This window comes from Epinephelus fuscoguttatus, linkage group LG14 (assembly GCF_011397635.1).
Source record: "Epinephelus fuscoguttatus linkage group LG14, E.fuscoguttatus.final_Chr_v1".
In the NCBI taxonomy this organism is placed as follows: domain Eukaryota; kingdom Metazoa; phylum Chordata; class Actinopteri; order Perciformes; family Serranidae; genus Epinephelus; species Epinephelus fuscoguttatus.
The window spans coordinates 34,826,495-34,847,649 of NC_064765.1; the positions used below are offsets into that span (position 1 = coordinate 34,826,495).

A 21,155-nucleotide genomic window follows, 5' to 3' on the forward strand; every position below is an offset into this window, starting at 1 on the left:
AATAAAACCTAGTACTATAGGTATTACAGCACAGGAGCTAGCACTGCTAACAACACAACTATTAGCACGTCTACGAATCCCACCATCTATATCAAGCATTAAGTCACACTGCTAAATAAATATACTACCTTCACTACAAGTACTAGTACAACATAAAATACATCAGTAAATACCCCGATCGTGAATTTTGAAGCTTTGACATGTCTTAAAAAGGTAGTTGCTAACAAGTGGCTGAATGAGACTACAAACGTCATCATGCTCAACATTTATTTTTTTTACATCCTCCTTGTTGTGGTGATGTTGAAGTCATGCAGCTTTGGTGTAGCTCGTTTATAACCTAATGATAGCTTTCTCTTGTTTTGTGAAAATGATCTTGCTAAAAAAAATGTATAAGTATCACCCCTATGTATAAATGTCTACGGAGCGAGCTTCCTCCAGGAAATCATTAGACGTCTGGTTGCTGCAGAGCTGCATGACGTGAACACACAGTACTGACAAATCAAAACTTAGAGGCAGATGGTGTGTTTTATGACTGAGTTTACGTGTGTGGAGACATTAAAAGTCTGATCATGTTATTCCACTAATGTTGGTAGTTATCTTGTGGTAATAAATTTGCATCAGCATCAATAAGCTGTGTGTGTGTGTGTGTTTGTGTGCAGCCCACCCATACAGTGATGCCAGGTCAGGTGATGAGGGTGACAACCGGGGCTCCGATTCCTTGTGGAGCCGACGCTGTGGTCCAGGTGGAAGATACAGAGCTTCTGAGGGAGTCTGAGGATGTAAGTCACCTTTATTCTGTCTAGTTTGAATTTTTGTGCTTGCCAGTGGGCTCGGTGGTGGCATTTCTTCACCACTGTGTCTGGACAGGTTGTGTTTTGTTAGCAGGTATGGTGATACTGACAGGCCTGTGTATTTCAGGGCACTGAGGAGCTGGAGGTGAGGATTATGGTCCAGGCCCGTCCCGGACAGGACATCAGGTAAAAACAAACATTCTGCTAAAGGAAATAAGTGGAGGCTAATATTTATCAGAGCTGCTGGCTAATTCTGATTATAACGTGTGTGTGTGTGTGTCTGTACAGGCCAATAGGTCATGACATCAGGCGAGGGGAGTGTGTGTTGGCTAAAGGGACACATATGGGCCCGTCAGAGATCGGCCTGCTGGCTACAGTGGGAGTGACTGAGGTCAGCGTGCACAAGTTCCCTGTGGTGGCCGTCATGTCCACTGGAAACGAGGTACATACACACCAACGGATGGAAATACACACAGACTTTTCTTTTGATCTTTGCATTTAGATTTTTGTGTCTCTACTCAAGATACCAGTTGAGCTCCTCTGTGTTTGTGTGTGTGTAGCTGTTGAATCCAGAGGATGACCTCCACCCAGGGAAAATCCGAGACTCCAACCGCTCAACTCTGCTGTCCACTATCCAGGAACACGGATATCCCACCATCAACTTGGGCATCGTTGGAGACAAGTAGGAGCATTTTAGGCTTATACAAATCGAAGAAGTTCATGCCCTGTCCCTGGCACAGGCACACTGGGAAATGTTGGAAACTGCTTACTGCAGCAGACTGATGTAGATAAAGCCTGTTACAAAGAAAAGGGCTAAAAGAACAAAAATGTTATACAAAATAACTAATAATAAAACTAATAAGCATATCCAAAAGTGGGAGTTTAACAACAGCAAAACTATATTAAGACATCTGTTACAAACCCTTACACAACTCATGCAGTAAAATCCAAGTTTCATTTATGCTCAGTGCTCTCCAACATTTGAATATACTTAAATACGATTAAATTGAATTGAACTGTGAATTGTGAACAGTTATTAAACAGATGTTTTGATATAGTTTTGCTTTTGTTATAACATGGACCCTGTTTACTTAAATTCATCAAGAATTTTCTCTGGTTTTCTTCATTCACCGTGGAGGCATGTGAGAAAAACTGCATTTACTTCACAAATTCGACATAACACAGGGTGATGTGTTACTGTGATTGATATATATAAATGGTCATGTTGTGGATGAAGTATTCAGTTTTAAAGCCCAATCCAATATAATCCCGTTAACATCACTGTGACATCAACAAGGTTATTTTCTCAGACTTACGAAATGAATATCCTTCACAGCCACAGAAGGCTGAGTAACACAACTTGGTAAAGTTTAATGTTTCATACTTGTGTTTGCAGCCCTGATGACTTGCTGTCAGCTCTCCATGAGGGAATCAGTCGCGCCGATGTCATCATCACCTCAGGGGGTGTGTCCATGGGAGAGAAGGTAACTTCTCACCTAAGATCAAGCTCCTCTCATTGACTGACATGCTGAGTAGATATTCTGATCTTTCATAAGGAAGAAGCCAAATTCTTTCCAGCCTTTTTTCACAGTATATTTGTTTGCGTACTGTTTATCCTCCAGGTTTGTTTTCTGCTCTAACAACATATATAAAACAGTACAGTCTCACAGTTTGTTACTCTCCATCTGTCTGTTTGTGTGTCTTATCAGGACTACCTAAAGCAGGTGCTGGATATTGACCTTCATGCTCAGATCCACTTTGGACGAGTCTTCATGAAGCCAGGGTGAGATTGGGGACGGGGGTAATGTGTAATGGGGGAATGTTTTTTTTCTATATGCAAACTCGTTTTCTTATTGATCCCTGGTGATAAATAACACAAACTCATTCATATATTTTCGTACTGATGCTGCTGCACTTTCTACTGCCACTACTACTGCAACTTTCACTGTATTTATTAGTCACTACAAAAGTACTATTGCTAGTCCTCATTCTACTGCTGCCCCATCAACTACTACTTCTACTACTGCTAATATGCTTTAACTACTATTACACTTATTTTGCTTCTTCTTCTACTACTGCTGCTACCACTATTGCCTATGATTATAGTGTTATTACTAATGCTAGCACTGCTTCTTGTACTTTTATGAAGTCTGGAGGAAAACTAACGACCTGTGGGTTTCTGTTCCTCAGTCTTCCTACTACCTTTGCCACAGTTGACATTGATGGAGCACGGAAACTCATCTTTGCTCTGCCAGGTAATATATTTATGTCTCAAGTAATCGGTCATGTGTTGTTTGGGTGTCAGTAAGTGTGTATCTCCTTGTTGTCCAATCCCCTGGACCATCTCTGACATCCCACTGCTTTGCCCTGATGGTCTATTTGGTGTTTCTTTGGTTCAAGGCCAGCCAAGATTATTCATCTGAAGCCATGTCCCATTTGCTTTGTGTCACCTGACCCTTTGCACCAGTAGGCACACTGGAAAGGAGTTAAGTGCAGTTTGTCAGTACATCACACTACATTGAGAATTTATTTAGGGTTACTTACTAAATTGACACTAGCATGTGAAACTCAGCAGCACTCAGGTAGCAGGCACACCCATGATGGTTACAGATGCAGCTTAAGTTTTACTGGCCACAGTGACACTATCATAAAGGCATCTTGCAAATATTGACACGGATGTGACTCATTCAAGCCAGCAGTGTGGCAGCCAAACCTCCAGGGAGTGTACTCTGACCATCTGACCTGCTTAAGCTAGACTTGAGTCAGTCCACACGGTAAATGGGTGCCCAGACTTACCCACTGATTCGCTACTACGTTAGCGTCCTGTGTTGCCAGTGCAGTCAACATCGGCCATTCCTATTTTTTTTCTCCAGCCCTGTACCCACATGTAGCATCAACCCCTGTCTTATGTGTCTGTACTCTGGCTGTCCTCATCCATGCTGTGTATTGTTTGTTTATGGTATGGCTTGGCTGATGTATTGTTTAAGGAATTTAGTTCTTCTGTTTAGACTCTTTTGTTTTTAACTTGATATTGTTTTAATGCCTCCAAGTCAGCGATAACATGAGAGTCATCATGTTTTCGGGTTGTCCAACTGTACGTCCATACATTTGTACATCCATCCCATTCCTGTGAACAAAATATCTCAAGAACACCATGAGTGAATTTCTTCAAATTTGACACCAACATCCACTTGGTGTCAACGATGACCTGATTAGAATTTGGTGGTCAAAGGTCAAGGATCACTGTGACCACACAAAACATGTTTTTAGCCATAACTCAAGAATTCATACCCTAATTATGATATCATTTTGACACAAATGTCTAATAGGATATAATGATGAAGTGAAGACATTTTATATCTTGTAGGTCAAAGATAAGCTTCACTGTGACATCATAATGTTCTGTGAAAAACACTTTTCTGGCCATTCTTTAACGTCATATCTAATTGAACAGAAGGGGAGACATCTGATCAGATACTGGATTGGTGACGCAAATCTTGGGTGTCCACCTTCAAACTGTGTTGATTGTATAGATCTGTGTATGTTGCTCTTTACTCTGCGTTGGAGCTGCATGCAGCATTTTGAGTGAAACTTGGATAGCTCTGTCGCAGGTCTAAAACAAAAACACTTAAGTGTTTGCATTTGTATTAAACTTTTAACCTTACCTTGTGAATGTTTTCCAAAGTGTTATGGGCTTTTACTACCTTTTGTAATTCAGTGTAGCTTGTTACTCCAACAAGTTCCTTGCAAGTTACTCCAAGTAAATTTCACCACATGCAGTCTCTCCCTCTGCGCTTCACTGAAGCAACTGACATTGTTTTTGCTTGGATCTACTGATACAGTGGAAAACAATGAAAAGATTAAAAGGGCTAGCAATGGGCAGAACTGTCCTTTGAAGAGCTGCCAACAACAAGATTTTGTATATCTGCATAATATATTGGCTTACAAAGCCCTTATAGAACCACCAGTCTCTCTCTGACTATAGCACAGCAGTCCTTTACTGCTGTGCTGTTTAAAACTTTGTCTCAGTTGCACTGTTGTTTTCAGTGCTGGATGTCAGTATGTTGCCATGGTAATGTAAGGAATCCTACAGTATAGTGTGTCCTGTGGCTGCAGTTGGACCCCTGTGATTTGGAGTGTGTTGGTCTTTGCTCCAGTCTGGCACTGTGTATGTGCTGCTATTGTTATTAAAGAAAACTTCAACTCCAGAGAGACCGGGCCCTTCCTGCTGGAGGTTGTTGCCCCAAGTACGACCCAGGCAAGACAAGTGTTAACCGCTGTGCCTAGAGGAAGTAGGTCCTTAAACTCAACCAGCAGTTACCCATAAATGACCTCTGAGTGCACAGACCCCACTTTCACCAGCTTGGGAGAAAGATGTCCTTATATTTTCTAAATTACCTTTTACCCCAAACAGCATGAGATATTATGGCTAAAACATTCTAATGCAAGATGTCATGGGTATTGCAGTGAACATAAGCTATGAACCAAAAATGTACAAGGTGTACAATTTCAGGGTTTCTGTTTGCACATATGTTAAAAGGTCACTTTACTGTTGCCTTAAGAAATCACACCTTTGACACTATGCAGGTGTTGTCACTGTTATAGTGTCAGGAAGCTAAAATATGTAGCCCAGGAATTTGAAATTACGTCGCTCAGTCAGTTTCTGTACCCGTGTGACCCCCAATGACATCTGTATTGTGTAACACGCTGTAGTAAAACACTAAATAAGTGATCACAGGCAGTTAATGGTCACACCAATATGAACTATTAAGTTCTAACCCTGAACCCCAAGCTTTGGTACAAGGTCTCCTGTGTTGTTATGACTATTACAGCAAGATATATTTAAAGTGATACTGTACATTTACTTGAATGTGTCTGGGTTACACTGGTGTGAAGAGACATCAACAGCTAACACACACACACACACACACACACACACAGAGGAATAATATGTTTAATGCAAATGGAGACGGTGCAAGACAGTGCTAAATATTAGTGTATACATATAGTAGATCCTGTGTATGCACTACTATAAATTCTATTAAATATTGACTAATTATCTGGCTTTGTAGTGAGTGGTTTGCGGGTGTTCTTCTGTACAGTTTCCTTACTGACCCAGAATTGTGTTATTTTCCAGGTAACCCAGTGTCTGCAGTGGTGACATGTAACCTGTTTGTGATTCCTGCTCTGAGGAAGATGCAAGGCATACTGGACCCTAGACCTACAATTATTAAAGCTAGGGTAACCCATACACTCTCTCTCTCTCTCTCTCTCACACACACACACACACACACACACACACACACACACACACACAGAATTTCACCAACCCAAGCTGATAAGTAACCTATCAGTACACAGAACTCCTACAAGTTCCGACTGACCTTTGCCCTCACTGTAGAGAGGCCAAGATAAAGCAGAACATACGTACGGGTGATCGATAATGTATCATCTTATTGTGTTACATTAAGTAACTGACAACTATTTATCCCAAATGAAAAATCCACTGTTTAGAAAATGTATCTAAGAGCCCAACATTGCAGAACGGCGCATTGCAAGTAGCTGCCTGTTTCAACTCGTCTCATAGCCAATCCTTCATCTGAACTGGGCATTAAGCTCACTGATTGCCTTTAATGCCTCTCATCATTGTTTTAAGGTGTATTATTAATTATTGAATTACATTTTGTCAAAGTTAATTCTGAGGTACTTATTGAACAGCATCCACAAGCCCTTTTTTCTTTGTAGTTTGCCTCACATTTTGTTTTCTATCAGTTACCAAACTCCTTTGTTAATACCTTTATTTCACCTAAGAGATCTGGTTTTATGTTGCGTCCCTTTCCCTTTATGAGCTAGGTCAGAACAAACACGTTATATCTAATTTGTTTAAACTGCTTCATATGTAGTGTGCAGACAGTAGAAAGGTATTGATCTTTTTGTCCAATTAAAATCATTTATCATTTTTCATCGTTTATGTGTATTTCAGCTTTCCTGTGACGTGAAGCTGGATCCCAGACCAGAGTACCACCGCTGTATTCTCACCTGGCATCACCAGGAGCCACTGCCTTGGGCACAAAGCACAGGTAAGCACCAGACATACATACACACACACACATCAGTGACTCCACTATATCTGTGGTGTACCATCACAGTAATATCACAGCCACCTCGGAAAAATATATGTATTACAAAATGTCAAATAAATTCTGGTTTTGAACCCACCAGCCGGCTGGGGCCCTTCTGCCTGGACTTTGTGTGAGACACGGAGAGAACATGCAGGTTACGTTAACTGGTGACTCTAAATTAACTGTAGGTGTTAATGTGAGCATCAGTAGTTGTCTGTCTCTGTGTGTCAGCCCTGTGTCTGGCGAGCTGTCCAGGGTGTACCATGCGTCTTGCCCAGTGTCAGCTGAGATAGGCTCCAGCCTACCTGCGACCCTTAACAGGATAAGCGGTTACGGATAATGAATGAATAAAATGTCTAATGCACAGTGTGCAAAGGTAACAGCAATATCTATATACTCAGAACCCACCATATAACAGATGGTGTTGTGAAAATGGTGTCCATTTTGATGGGACATTAAAAGGACAGTTCACCCTAAAAATCACAAAAATTGAGATAAAGGCCGTAAAGATGTCTGCCTTCTTTCAGATATAATCAAACTAGATGACACTCAGCTTGTGGTGCTCAAAGTGCCAAAAAAAATACATTTGAAAAACTCAACAGCAATGTCACTTTCCAAAAATCATGACCTGGTTACTCAAGATAATCCACTGACCTTGTTGTGAGCAGTTTCATGTAGGAACTATTTTGTTTCTACTGAACTACATCCGCCAGCTGCATCACTACGTTTGTGATGGCAGTCTAGAGATCACAAAGAGCAAATTTGTCTTTGCAATATTCATGTTAATGTTTTTGCAGATGGAACCCAAAGCTGGTCAGCCAAGAGATGGAGAAAAAACGTTCCATCACCAGTACTTGTACGGGCAGTCATGAGTCACAACATCCTTAGTTCTTATCCTTAGCAGGTGTCTTTTCATAAACACACAGTATTTTGTCTGTACCTCCAGACAAGTTTACTGTCCATGTTCACTGGGAACTGAGAGTGAAAGGCTGAATACCACAACTTGGTCTGAATAACATGTTTTTGTGTAAGACGACCTGATTCTTTCACACAGAAACCGAGACACATGCAGCTCCTTTGGCTGCCTGAGATGTTGAGGCTAAAAAGGGCAACAAGCGCCAATACACCACACAGAAGGAAGCGTGCACCACAGAGCTAGCTAACATTACAGCTCAGCCAAAAAGGATGCCATTAATGTTTACATCTCATGTTGTCATGAGCACAAGTCTCTCGTCCATGAGTAGATGCACTCTTCCTTCTGCATAGTGATATGGCTGGCAGGTGTAGTACTGTAGAAAATAGTTCCTACATGAAACTGCTCACAACAAGGTCAGTGGATTATCTTGAGTAACCAGGTTTTGATTTCTGGAAAGAGACATTGCTGTTGAGTTTTTCTAATGTATTTTTTGTCTCTGAGCACTACAAGCTAAATGCCATCTAGTTCTATTATACTGGAGAAAAGGCAGACATCTCTACGGCTGGTATCTCCAACACTTACACCAAGACAATCTAGTTTGATAAATGGCCCTACAGATAACAGGGAAAATATGTATTTTTGATGTTAGGGTGAACTGTCCCTTTAATTATTGGTGGACCAACCAGAAATGAAGTCGTTAGTTTAAGGAAGGGACATTACACATGTAAACACTGATTGAAACAAAAATGATGTTGTGTATTAAATGTTAGAATCAAAGTTATATTATGTATATATTAATTTTTAAAATAGGGTAATAACACAGGCTCACACATAAACACTCTGTCCCTCTGTCTCCAGGCAACCAGGTATCCAGCAGGCTAATGTCAATGCGTAGCGCCAATGGTCTGCTGATGTTGCCTCCGAAAACAGAGCAGTACGTGGAGCTGCATAAGGGCGAGGTTGTGGACGTCATGGTCATCGGACGGCTATGATGCAGGTACCTTACATTCTCATCGAGTTTATCCAAGTCACCTCCAGTCTCACAGGTCACGTATTTTACTTTAACACCAAAATATTTCCTCCCCAGACTTCAATGTCACTCGCTACCGATTACCATGGCAGTGCCAGGACTTCCTGTCTGGACAGGAAACGGGCGGGGGCAGGAAGTGATGCATGTCTACCTGGTCGCCATTAGCTGTGATGTCATATGCAACAGCCAATCGGAGCCAGCGGAGGCTGAAACCTCATTGGTCTGCTCTGAGGAGATCACTGTATTTCAATGGAGAAAAAATGTGAAAAAAAATATAAAATATGAGATTTATTCTGTAATATTATTATTATTATCCTGATGATAATGATTATTAATATTCTTAATTAATATTCTATTTATTATTATTATCATGGTTCTGATTGAATATTATCATCTTAGTAGTAATCATGCCCTCTTCTCTCCTGTTCATTTGCTTTGTGCGTTCGACATTTTTCCCTGGTAGATATAGAGATATAGAGACTTTGTCCTCCTTCCTCCACTCCTCCTGATCTTTTTTCCTTTTCTCTCCCCCTTCTTTCTCTCTTCTTCCTCTTTTCTGCTCTGGCATCCTCTACCCAAATATAGAAACTCCTTGATACCCCCTCCCTGCAGTATCACTACATCTCTTCCTGAAACACACTGACCCTAACATCAGTATTGACAGAAAATGAACTAAAGACTTATAAAAACATCTTTTGATTGAAGCTGCTGATATAGTTTGTGCCAGTACAGTAAAAAATGACTTTTTTGCTAAAAAAAGGAAAAAAAAAATACAAGGATATTTGTTTTTGGGTTTTTTTTTCTCTAGGTATAACATTTTCAAACCATACTAAGACACTAAAACTCATCATGACTCTCAATGAAAGCCATGAAACTCTCTTAGGTGGGTCAGTGGCTTGGCTTTAAGGCAGGGTGAGGCACAACTCATTGACTGAAATCCTCACCACACTGGGATGATTTCTGTGGTCTGACATCAGATATAATCGTAATTGTTATAATAAAATACATAATGATTTCTAAGATCTGTAGTCAGGGAGGAACTTCCATCCCAGGTGGGCCACATAAACACTATTGGTATAACCCCAACCCTGCACTCAAGTGGTGTTTGATTTACACGAGTGTATAGTTTACACCATAAAACATACAGTACAGAATTGAAATAGTCTTTGATAAATGCGGTATTTGCATTTTTACAGCTATTAGAGGATATTGCGATATTTTATGTTTTTCTTTTTATCAACAAATCCCATAAAATGACCAATAATAATATCTCTTTTAACTAAATCTGCCTACCAACACAGATTGGCATTTTTATACTTAAATTTTTGAACAAATTAGACAACCAATATAAAGCCCCTCCCTCACTGGACAAAACTCATTAGCATTTGTCTTTTGTCTTTAGTGGGAAAGGTTACAAAATGCCTTTATTCACGTGACAAACTACTCTGCAGTAGTCATGGGAATTTATCAGCTTGTACAGGCAACGATGGATATACGGGTGAACATGCTCATTTTTGCCCCTTTTGCGGAGCGATGCAACGATGAGCTGCCACAAATTTCATCTGTTTCTGTCCAACCATTGCTCGAACATCATTTCAGATTTGATCACTACCAAGTTTGAAAGAGACTTAATAAGTAACAGAAACAAACAAACAAAAACAAAGCAACCGCTGTAACATTTTCACCGGCCTCCATGCTGCTTTCTGCTGTGTGTGAACCTTTTTTTTTGGTGCATCTGTGGGGTTGAACGTAACACACAAAAAAAGGCATACTCGTCTGCCGGCTCTGGTCTACTAGCAATGGCAAAGGAGTCTTAGCCTATTTTAGCAGGTTTTCCCACATTTAAAAAACTTGCATATACACTAATTTTGATGGGCAAAGGGTATTCATGAGCTTTAGAGATGCTGGATTGTGTTGTCTTCAGACAGAGCCACGCAAGCTGTTTCCTCTTGTTTCCAGTCCTAATGCTAAGCTAAGCTAACTGGCTGCCGGCTTCAGCTTCATATTTGGTGACAGATGTGAAAGTGGTAGAAAGAGCTTCATGTTAAAAGATCTGCCTTTTTTTAATCTAACTTTGATAGGATTCTTTACCAAAAAATCAAACTTTTCCTTAAAAAAGCTCCAAGTAAAAAAAAAAAAAAAGGCTGAGTAATCTCATAAAACAGCTGGGCCTTATATTTTTAGCAAGCACTGCATACTTGTGGGGAACTATTTTTAGCCACGGATTATTATACATATGGTGCGTATTTGAGTATTTGGAGTAGCAGAAGGTATATGTCAGACCTGGAAGTTTAAATTAACTGCATGAAAAGGCTTTCAGGTCAAATGGACTGCACTGTACTGATAGAAAATAATGAATACTATCATAAATATCCTTAAAGCACTGAACAATTTGATGTCTGAATGGTAAATCATTAAGTTTACATAACTAAAATACTTAAGTACAGCAGAACAAATATATTTGTGTGGAATCATTACGAAATTACCTCAACTTGTCTTCTTCAATTGAGTCAACTTAAAATTTTACAGCAGCCTCGATATTAACTTTTTAAAGTTAAAACAATTTTCTTTTGCAGTGTATGTGGGATTTAGTCCAGATCAACAACAGTGTATGTGTGTGTGTGTTTACGGTAATGGAGGAACATGTCACCCAGTGCAACAGTGTGGCTCTTTGATGTGTTTTCAATAGCCTTTGGACAACAATTGCGCTCTGTGGCACAGAGGAAGAAGCTTTGATACACACACACAGCACTTATTCGAATGATCAGATCACCGGGTCTTTTTGTGTGATTTGTTGACAGTAAGAAAAATCTAGAATATCATCAGATTATTCTTTAAGTAGCCAAAGATGAATAACTATACCTAACCGACAGCTAGTCTCAAAAGGCTGGCTTCCGGCTGCCCCCATTTCTTTTCATACCATACAAACATGAACGAAAGAGTCGTTTGAGTGAGTTGTGACATACTGTTTTCCCAACTCAGAGAAAACTCCGACCCGACATCACTTGAAAGCAGGGTGTCGCGTTCAGGTGCTCGTAAACTACACAACTGGTGTATTTCTACCATGACAGTGTTAAGGTGCTTGTTAAAGTCAAAAGAATCAACACAGTTCAAGGCTGTAAAATAAACGACATCATTTGACTGCTTTTCTCTCAATGTACTGTACATAGTCTGAGCAACACTGAGATATAAAGAAGACCTTGTTTGATAGTTAGCCCACAAAAAAAAGAAAAAAAAAGAAGAAGCTTAGTTTATTATTAGCATTAACAAGGTAGTAGGCTGGTTGGCTGCTGTATCCTGCTGATTCAACACTGAAACTTAAATTGTTTACCAATTAACAAGGACCGTCCAAATGCATCATATGCAATCTGTGAGTCCCAAGCATTCACCAATGCACCATACCTTAACTCCTCTAGTTCCTCATATTCTTCCTATCAGTGTAATCAGTGCCAAACAAACCCACTCGGTCAAAGGTGGAATGCTGCGTTCAGGTCATATTGGAATAATGGTATAAAACTCTGGTACTTATTTGAATTTATTGGTACTAAAGATGACATCATTGGTGTTTTTCCTTGCTGCTGATAGTCTTCACGCTTCAGTTAACCCCACAGATATCAAGTGTTAACTTCCAGATCCGAAGCTCATGTCTACGACCTTTCCTCTTTGACCTTAATGCAGCACTAGTCACAACTTCTGAGCTTTGACCCCTCTCCTGACAGGCTGATGCAGTCTTCCTCCACCCCTCCCCTCGTTCCTCCCTCTCTTCTTCATCTTCCTTTTTTCCTCCCCTCCCTCTCCACACTTGCATGCCCATAAAAGGGGGCGTGTCATTCTCTTTGGGCAGGTTTCATTCCAGGCATGAGACGAGGGGTGCAGCACCTGGGCAGGACTTCTGATCTGACTATATGTTACATTCATGGCAGTTCTCGATGCGATTTTTGGCACGTGAGAGCAGTTTTCAAAGTCCAAGCTTTGGTACCAACACTGTCTTCTCATATATTCCTCTAGCTCAGATGTCAGAAACTTCCCAGTTACCTCAAATGCACCATATATCTATCAATGGCTCATGCTGGGTTCATGTCATGTTAGACAAAGAGGAAGAACAGGGTGACTTTATTGTAATAGTTTAAAGGCAGACATTTATTCGCTATAAGGACCACATCCAAATTATGTTGTTGTTTTTTTGTTTTTGTTTTTTTTTTTTTTTAAAAGTATTCAATTAAAATGCTTCCCACATTTTTTAGGCAGGTCATAATTACGCTAAACCCATTATGACATGAACACAGCATCAGAGCACGTCCTGGCACCTGCCCAAGGAGGACCAATCAAACCCAGATAGATCCATTTGAGTAAGAAGAAGCAGGTTATTGTTAAACTGCCTTTGTACTGAGTGATTCGTAACACTGGACTGAACTCAGTGTCACACTGCACACACTATAAACTATGACCAGCACTTGTAATGAAGCAATGACACAGCATTCTACTACTACTGTATAAATATAATGAAGAGGATGTTTTTTTCTGTAATGATATTATTGAAACTGAAGATGAATTAATAAAAATAATCCTGATTATTCTGTACCTTCTGTTTGGGCAAGTTGCTTTGTTTTCTAATTATCTGTAATATAATGACAGAAAATGTGGAATATTTAATCATTTTGCTAGTTTCAGTCATGAGGGAAAGCTGTGATACAAGGTGTGCAAAGCTGGAAATACTACTGATGGAGTTATTTTAGATCGACAGGCATTTTGTTTTCATAACTTAAGAGATGTAGGATACAACTTCCCTAACAGACAGACTGTGAAAAATGTCTAAATATATTATTCCATATACAAATACAACTAAACACAACTTTTCAGTTAGTAATATGTATAAATCAGATTTTCCTGTTTCATAATTTTGCATCAGTTGTTTAGTTTACTTTCCACCGTGATATAAAAATACTCAGATACTTTGGCCAAACACTCCAAATAAAAGTTTCATAAACTAATTCCCTAATAAAAAATGTGAGAATGGCCATGTTCCATCAGTTTTATCTTAAACAGATTTGGCAGAATATTGGAATTTGTTTTTATCATTTTTGTACTCACAGGGAATGCAAATTACCCTTTTTGGTTTTCTTTTGTGTTGTATTAGAAAGACAAATGTCATTCGGCCTGTGATGTTGTGAATGACAATGAAAATGGAATTGTTCCTGGGATTCAAACTCAATTTAGATCACTTCCCAAATCTACAGACCAGTTTTTTACCCTAACAAGGCTACACTTGTTCTCCTGAAAAACTGGCTGTGTCTTCATTGTGGCCCTATTTGTACTTAATACTGTTACTTTGTTTTGTGCAATGACAATGCAGTTAATTCCAGTCTAATCTAATTCAGAGTACACAACGAAATTCAGTTTAGCATCTAACCAGAAGCACAAATAGAAGACTATAAACAGAAGAGTAATATTTATAAACATGTATGTATATATATATATCTATATATAGAGAGAGAGAGAGAGAGAGAATGTGCAAATACAAGGTAAGGAGAATTTATGAATAAGCTACAATATATGTATAAAGTATGAACAGTATGAAAAATGCAGTAGATACAGTAAGCAATACAGGTAAAAGTATGAGAAAAACTAGAGACATCTTGCAATGGGATCCGTTACATTGAATAAATGTGGGCCAGGAATATAAACCCTAAGCCCCTTCCCTACTTCCTAGCCCCCTACTTTCAACGCCCTTGCTTAGACCACACCCATCTTTAAAGTTGGCCTTTATTTTAATCTCAACTAAACACCTGTAAAAATTCATGAGCCAGGGGTGTAAAAGTTGTGTTGGTCAACTGCCCCTTCCCTACATCTCCTCCTCTACCTAAGGCCCCTCTGTAGGTCGGCCTTCATTTTGATCTTAACTACAAATCTGTAAAGTTTCCTGACTGCATCTTGCACATTTGTGATACTATTGTGGTGGCAATATCTGTCCATAATGACGTGTGTGGTTGTGCTGCTGCTGTGGTCCTGCCAGATGCCTCCTGCTGCTGTTATCATTAGTCATACTTCTACTGTTATTATACACATATGATTATTGTCACATCTGTATACTATCAGATATTAATATATACTTTTAACATATTGTACCACAGTAACCAGAATTATAATATTATTACTTTCATTAATGTTGTAAGCTATTAACATTACTGTCTGTCCTGCATCTCTCTTTGTCTCTGTCTCCCATTCTGTCTCATTATGTCATACAGATTACTGTTAATTTATTATGCTGATCTGTTCTGTAAGACATCTATTGCACGTCTGTCGTCCTGGAAGAGGGATCCCTCCTCAGTTGCTCTTCCTGAGGTTTCTACCGTTTTTTTTTCCCGTTAAAGGGTTTTTTTTTATCCACTGTGAGGGTCCTAAGGACAGAGGGATGTCGTATGCTGTAAAGCCTTGTGAGGCAAATTGTGATTTGTGATATTGGGCTTTATAAATAAAATTGATTGAATTGATTGAAACAGACAGATGGACAGACATATAAACACCTGGGAAAATACACCAAATAGCTTCTGTGGTAGTTCCCAGTACAGTAAGTGTCTCCAGGACCACATTTTACCATGGTAGCTCAGTATTTTGGGTTGGCTTGACCTTGTTATTTGATCCCAGTATGGCCATGGGATCCAGTAAAGTACTGACATGATGAAAATATATATCAGGATCAGTATTAAAAGTACATTTTTGTTTATTGTAAATGGTGTTGAAACACTCTTTTCCTTTTCAGTCGAATATCAAGTGTAGCCCTCACAGGTACAGAGAACTGAACAGCAGGTTAACAAATATTCATTTAAATATTCAAAAAGATTTCTAATTTATATCAGAATGTTATCTTCAATAAATGCCAGGAAAAAATGTCTGAAAGATTAAATGAGCTATAGATTTTCAGATGCATATTTGTTGGTTGTGCTCATATTTATGATTATATTAAGTTTGATTTCTTTGATACTAATTCATCAATAGTAATAATTCCACTGTATTGTTACGTGCAGCATTCCACGGATGTAGCAACGTGTTTGATTGGCTTAAACCAGATTCCTTTCATCGCTGTATCCAATCAGCATCATTGTTTTATCTAGAGTGTGGCATGTTGTCTCCTCCCCCTGTCTAGAGTTGACAGTCTGTGAGGAGGAGACGGAGGAGAGAGGGAGGTCTGTGCTGCTGTGGTCGATAAACGAGCAACAAGTCTGCTAGAGTGAAACTGTGAATTAAAGAAATAAAACGCGAACTACGACTGGTTGGATTAAAAAGAACTTTTAATTACGAGTTCCTACTTGGATTTAGCAGCTAGAGGAGTTGGCGGACGGCTCAGGAACAGAGTGAGTATTCCAGTGTTTTCTGAAGCGGCTTTGTTATCAACAGGTGCTGCAGGAAGCAGCAAGCTAACTAGTTAGCTGCCAGCATTAGCCTGATAACGTGAAGTGAAACGAACCCACACCTTTTGGATAAAGAAAGTTTTTGTTAGGGTTGTTACTCGCCAAGCTGATGTGAAAGGTTTACAGCAACCGAAGGAACTTTATTTCTACTAAAAATGAAGCTAATTAGCCTAAAGCTGAGCTACTTCTGGGTTACTGTGATAGTGGGACTGGCTAACCAAAACAGTCATTTCTCTGAGCTAAGGTTAGTCCCTTAGCTAGCTGTCACACCGCCCTGTCACAAACAAAAAGAAACTACCACGTTGGATAAAATGACACGCTGACGTCCTGTAATTGTTTGTGTGTTTACCACAGAGGACTGGGTTTAGTTTGCGTTTTGTCGTCTATGGTTAGCGCACAGTTTTAATCCCGCAGCGTTGGCTGCTAGAGTATGATTAGGAATAATGTACCTTTGACGGAACACTCACAAGGGTCCTCCTTACGAAAGTTACATTGCTATTATGAAGGTTGGTAGTTTTGTTAATGACAACTAGTTTCTGCCTGCTGTACAAAGTCGGTGTCAACACTACCAGACGCTGAACTCCACTCATATTAAAATTTTAAGATGGTTTTGGGTTATGGGAGCAGACATACACACCCTGAGATAAGTAACTGAGACTGTCTGTGAATCCAGACTGGGCAATCCCTAATTCAGTATAAAAACTGATATCAGTACCTTTGGGATTCAAGAACGTATGCCTTTATCTGCTGTGTACCTACAGTGCGAGGACAAGACGTGACAGCCATATTTTTCAAATGATGTAATGTTAACCTTGATTCTTATTATTAGAGAATGGTATGGGCTGTGCCAACATAAAGATAGACCAATACTAGTAAAAGCAGTATTAATAGTTGCCATGTTGTGTGTAATTGTTTCTTTAAAGTTTCCTGTGTGTGTGTTTTTCTTAATCTTTTAAAATTTTCAAAAATTTCAAATCTACAGATGAGTCAGGATTGTGAATGTCAGTGACTACAGTGTCACTGTTTAGCCAAATGTTACCGTATCACAAGGCTGGAGGCTGTTTTCTATTTATGGTGAAGTGTGAAAGATATAGGGGGGTTTGGTGGTGTCTGGCGGTGAATTGCAGATTACAGCCAGCTCAGATTTCTCCCAGTTGGAATTCTTACAGTGTTTATTGTCCAGGAGGTTTTTACTGTGAGCCGAATTATCCGCAGAGATCTCCTCCTCTCGAAAACAACAGATAAGGTGTTTAAAACCAGTAAATACACTGAATAATAGGGATGCACGATAATATTGGCACATCATCAGTATCGGTTGATATTGGCTTTAAAATTAAATATTGGAATCGGCCACCATGCAGATGATATCGGTACGTCATTGGTTTAGGCCAGCATTGGCGTCGCATCAATATCGGTCAAATGAATTGTTACACGATATTGGATTTCCTGCCGATATCTGATATGTCGATATCTCCATAAACAAGGACCTGCTCCCTATGTAGATATAAACGGCTTATTCTAAGGTAATGAAAACACAATGATTGATATTCTCAGGTGATTATACACTAAGGAAAACATACTTATTCAATATATTACATTTCTGCCAATATATCCCGTCTAAATCCTACACACTTAACCTTTAAGTAATTCCATGATTCAGGGGGGAAAGCCCATGCTGTGTTTCTTGGATACTGAAAAGTTTGGCTGGATAGGTTTGAATGAAATCCAGACACAAAGATGAAAAGACGGAGGAGGAGTAAGACAAACATGTAACCTAATGGCTGTAGTCACAAGGCGCTTTCTTGAACAGCACTGATACTCAAAGCACCTAATGTCAGTGAATGATTCTCCATTTGCAGTGTGTCATGCAGGGTGCCTGAAGCTGTCAGCACGGATTTAATGATCTATGCTGCTTTGGCAGTTAGCCTGACACATTGCCTCGGTGTAGCTGCTCATGTAGCCAGGTGGCGTGGTGTGTTTGGGGCAAGCTTACACTCACTTCTTCTTAAACAAACATTGTTGTGGTGCCCTAGGGCAAGAAACCAATTAATCTTTAGTATCTCAGTTTCACTGACTGAGATACCTGAAAGTCTTGTCCTCTTAAACGAAGGCAAGAAAAAGAATCTCGGAGTAAAACCTTAATATTTCATAATGCTGTGGTTCATCGCATGTTACTACATGCTAACAGGATAGGAAACTGACAGATTGGATCTATATATTTATGGATGTTGGTTCAAACTATGGAGAAGACAGTGTCTTTTAAAGTGATGTATTAATGTGTTTTTGTGTTTTGGTTCCAGTATAAGCGTTTGTATGTTGCGTTTGTAGCCGTAGCTTGAGAGCCCTATCCGTGCAGAGTTTAACCCGAAAAGATATATATATATTTTTTTGTTATATTGCATAGTGGCATAATTATTAGTTGTTAATATGTTGCTGCAAATTTGTATTTAAGCCTTGCTTAATTTGACTTAATTTAAGACAGAAAAATACTGACATACAGAGGGAGGTCCAATTTGGTATTTCCTTTTGCTTTTATCAGCAGCTGAGAAGGCTTTTCCATGTATCACATTCCACAAGCTATTACAGTGAAAAATTATATGATGTACATAGTGCTACAAAATGGTGAATAGGTTTTTGTTGGATATATATAGACATGGGTTTTCAATACATGGTAGGAATAATGGCTAGCTATTTGAGAGTAGTTGTAGGTTGCTAGCCTAGCCGCTGAACTGCAGGTGCATGTGGTTTGGTTTATGGTCTGCAGTTGTGCAGTCCACTGTACAGGACAGTTTGTGAACACCCAGGTGTTCTGAACTGACCTTAAGATAGGCTTTACTGCAGGTATATGGCCACATCGCTATGGTGACAGGGTCAAAGCAGACTTTTACGGACACACATGTCCACGCACTGCGAGCAAGTGAAGCAGAGAGGTGAGGACAGGCACATTGGGCCACAGGCCAGCAAAATACAGAAGTCCTCTGTTCTCTGGAATGCTCTCTCCATCACTCTCTCACTCTCATTCTCACTCTGCTTCTCTGGCCTGATTGGGAGCCAAAGTTGGCTGCTGCCAAATCAAAATGTGTCACCACATCAGGGGTATACTTACACTGGAGCTGCTATTGTCACCTGGTCAGTGACCTCCGGATTGGGTATGATAAAGGTTCCTTCCTGGCACTGGTTAGTCAGTGTGTTCAATTTGAGTGAGCTGTTTGGGGCAGTTTCATGCTGTCAGTAAGTGAAATTTGCCTCAGCCAGCACAAACAATGAGTTGGGTGATCATGCCATCTTAGGCCCCGTTCAGATGTAGCGTCTAAAAGCGCGTGGAAAACGCCAGCTGTGCCGTTTCCATCCTTTTATCCAAGGCGCTTCTGAGGTTGCGTTACTGTCGCGCCTGCCGTTACTAAGCAACCAAAACCGCCTGTCACTCACAGGGGGAGTAAAAAAGTTACAGAGTTTACAAAAAAGTTAAATGGATTTCCAGCAAGCATCAGGAGGTGAGGTGTGTGCATGTGTGTAGGTGGAGGAGAGGGAGAGAGGGAGATGCTGGTAGAGAGATGGCGTGTGTTATTAGATACATAATGTTGTGAAGTTCGTTGGACGGAAAGGAAGAAGCAGGTCCGTGGAGCTGATTGGTTAATTCTTATCACATGACATGCAGTGCGCTTGTTGCATTCGAAAAAGTTGAGATATTTCCATCTCTGTGCGCCGCGGATGTGCAAGAAAAAACAGACACGTCGCACTGAATGCGCGCCGCTACGGCGTCGCTTTGGGTTGTGAGCATGCTTGACGCGCATCTACATTGAAACTAATGGATTTGTGCGCGCAAAAGACGCTACATCTGAATATTATTCCACCATTTAAAAAACAACAACATTATTTATGTTGTCATTTTGTCATATAGGCTACAGCCAAATCAGAGCAGGCATTTACCCTGATATTTCTAAAGGGTGTGGTGAACTTTGCAAATATCTGACACTGATAATTCCACAAATATGTTTCCATTACTGTTTATTGCATTATTATGCCATAGTTGAAATTGTTCCCACTTCAAATATGTAAAAGCTTTTCAGGACACTGACAAAAGGTTATTAAAATCTGTCATCTATATTCTTCCTTTCTAATCCAGTACATTGTAAATTACTTACAATATTTTAAAAGAAACTCAGCTTATGTCTGTATTTCCCCTCACTCCCTCATTTGGGCTCCTTTTCTCTTTGTCTGGTACAGGGTGGTACAGCCCTTTTTAAGAATGTACGTGTGTGTGTGTGTGTGTGTGTGTGTGTACGTGTACTGTTAAGCATAAGATAAGAGGCTGCTCTGCTTCTGCTCCCAATGAAATTCATGGTACACACATGCACACACACGAGCACACACACACACACACACACACACTTGCAGCTTTGCTTACTCTTTGTGTCACATAATGTTGGTTGGTTTAAGAGTTTTTAAGGAATACTGCGCCTTGTACTATACATACTTTTTGGGTGTACAGTGTACAGATTAAGCCAAATTTTAATCCAGAATTGGTTGCCCATGACCTGTTTAGAATCAGGCCAGATTTCTGCCAGAATTGCTGTTGTTTGACGTGCAGTTTGAGGGGGGTCATGACATCTGATTCATTTTCTGAATGATTAACAATCTTAATGATCTCCATCTTATTGGAGTAACATTTTACATGTTGTAGCTATAACTGTAGACTTTACTTTGACTTTGCTATGACAAAAAAAAAAAACAACCTTTCCTGAAGAATAGAGGAACCATGTTGTTTATACGTCTCAAAGTAAGTAAGTTGACAAAGTAATGCTGGTTTTCTCTTTTTTTCTAAACATAATTCGGGATGTTTGACAAAATTTTATAGGAATTGTCAATGGACACAATTAATAGGGC

The 21,155-nt window shown here is 39.8% G+C and overlaps 2 protein-coding genes across 3 annotated transcripts in view; both read left to right on the forward strand.

Moving 5' to 3' along the window:
* Window positions 1-13,440, forward strand: part of gphna (gephyrin a) — a 44,303-nt gene extending 30,863 nt beyond the window's left edge. For both annotated transcript variants that reach the window (XM_049596253.1, XM_049596252.1), the window contains 11 exons: window positions 660-779; window positions 919-977; window positions 1,080-1,233; window positions 1,352-1,473; window positions 2,188-2,275; window positions 2,501-2,574; window positions 2,982-3,046; window positions 5,929-6,032; window positions 6,775-6,871; window positions 8,688-8,826; window positions 8,917-13,440. In XM_049596253.1, coding sequence (XP_049452210.1) covers window positions 660-779; window positions 919-977; window positions 1,080-1,233; window positions 1,352-1,473; window positions 2,188-2,275; window positions 2,501-2,574; window positions 2,982-3,046; window positions 5,929-6,032; window positions 6,775-6,871; window positions 8,688-8,821 — 1,017 coding nt within the window. In that variant the 3' untranslated portion in view covers window positions 8,822-8,826; window positions 8,917-13,440. The remainder of the gene's footprint in view (window positions 1-659; window positions 780-918; window positions 978-1,079; window positions 1,234-1,351; window positions 1,474-2,187; window positions 2,276-2,500; window positions 2,575-2,981; window positions 3,047-5,928; window positions 6,033-6,774; window positions 6,872-8,687; window positions 8,827-8,916) is intronic.
* A 2,584-nt stretch (window positions 13,441-16,024) lies between these two features.
* pals1a (protein associated with LIN7 1, MAGUK p55 family member a) overlaps window positions 16,025-21,155 on the forward strand; it is a 42,318-nt gene continuing 37,187 nt past the window's right edge. The window contains exon 1 of the mRNA XM_049596263.1: window positions 16,025-16,211. The gene's annotated coding sequence lies outside the window, so the exon portion shown is untranslated. The remainder of the gene's footprint in view (window positions 16,212-21,155) is intronic.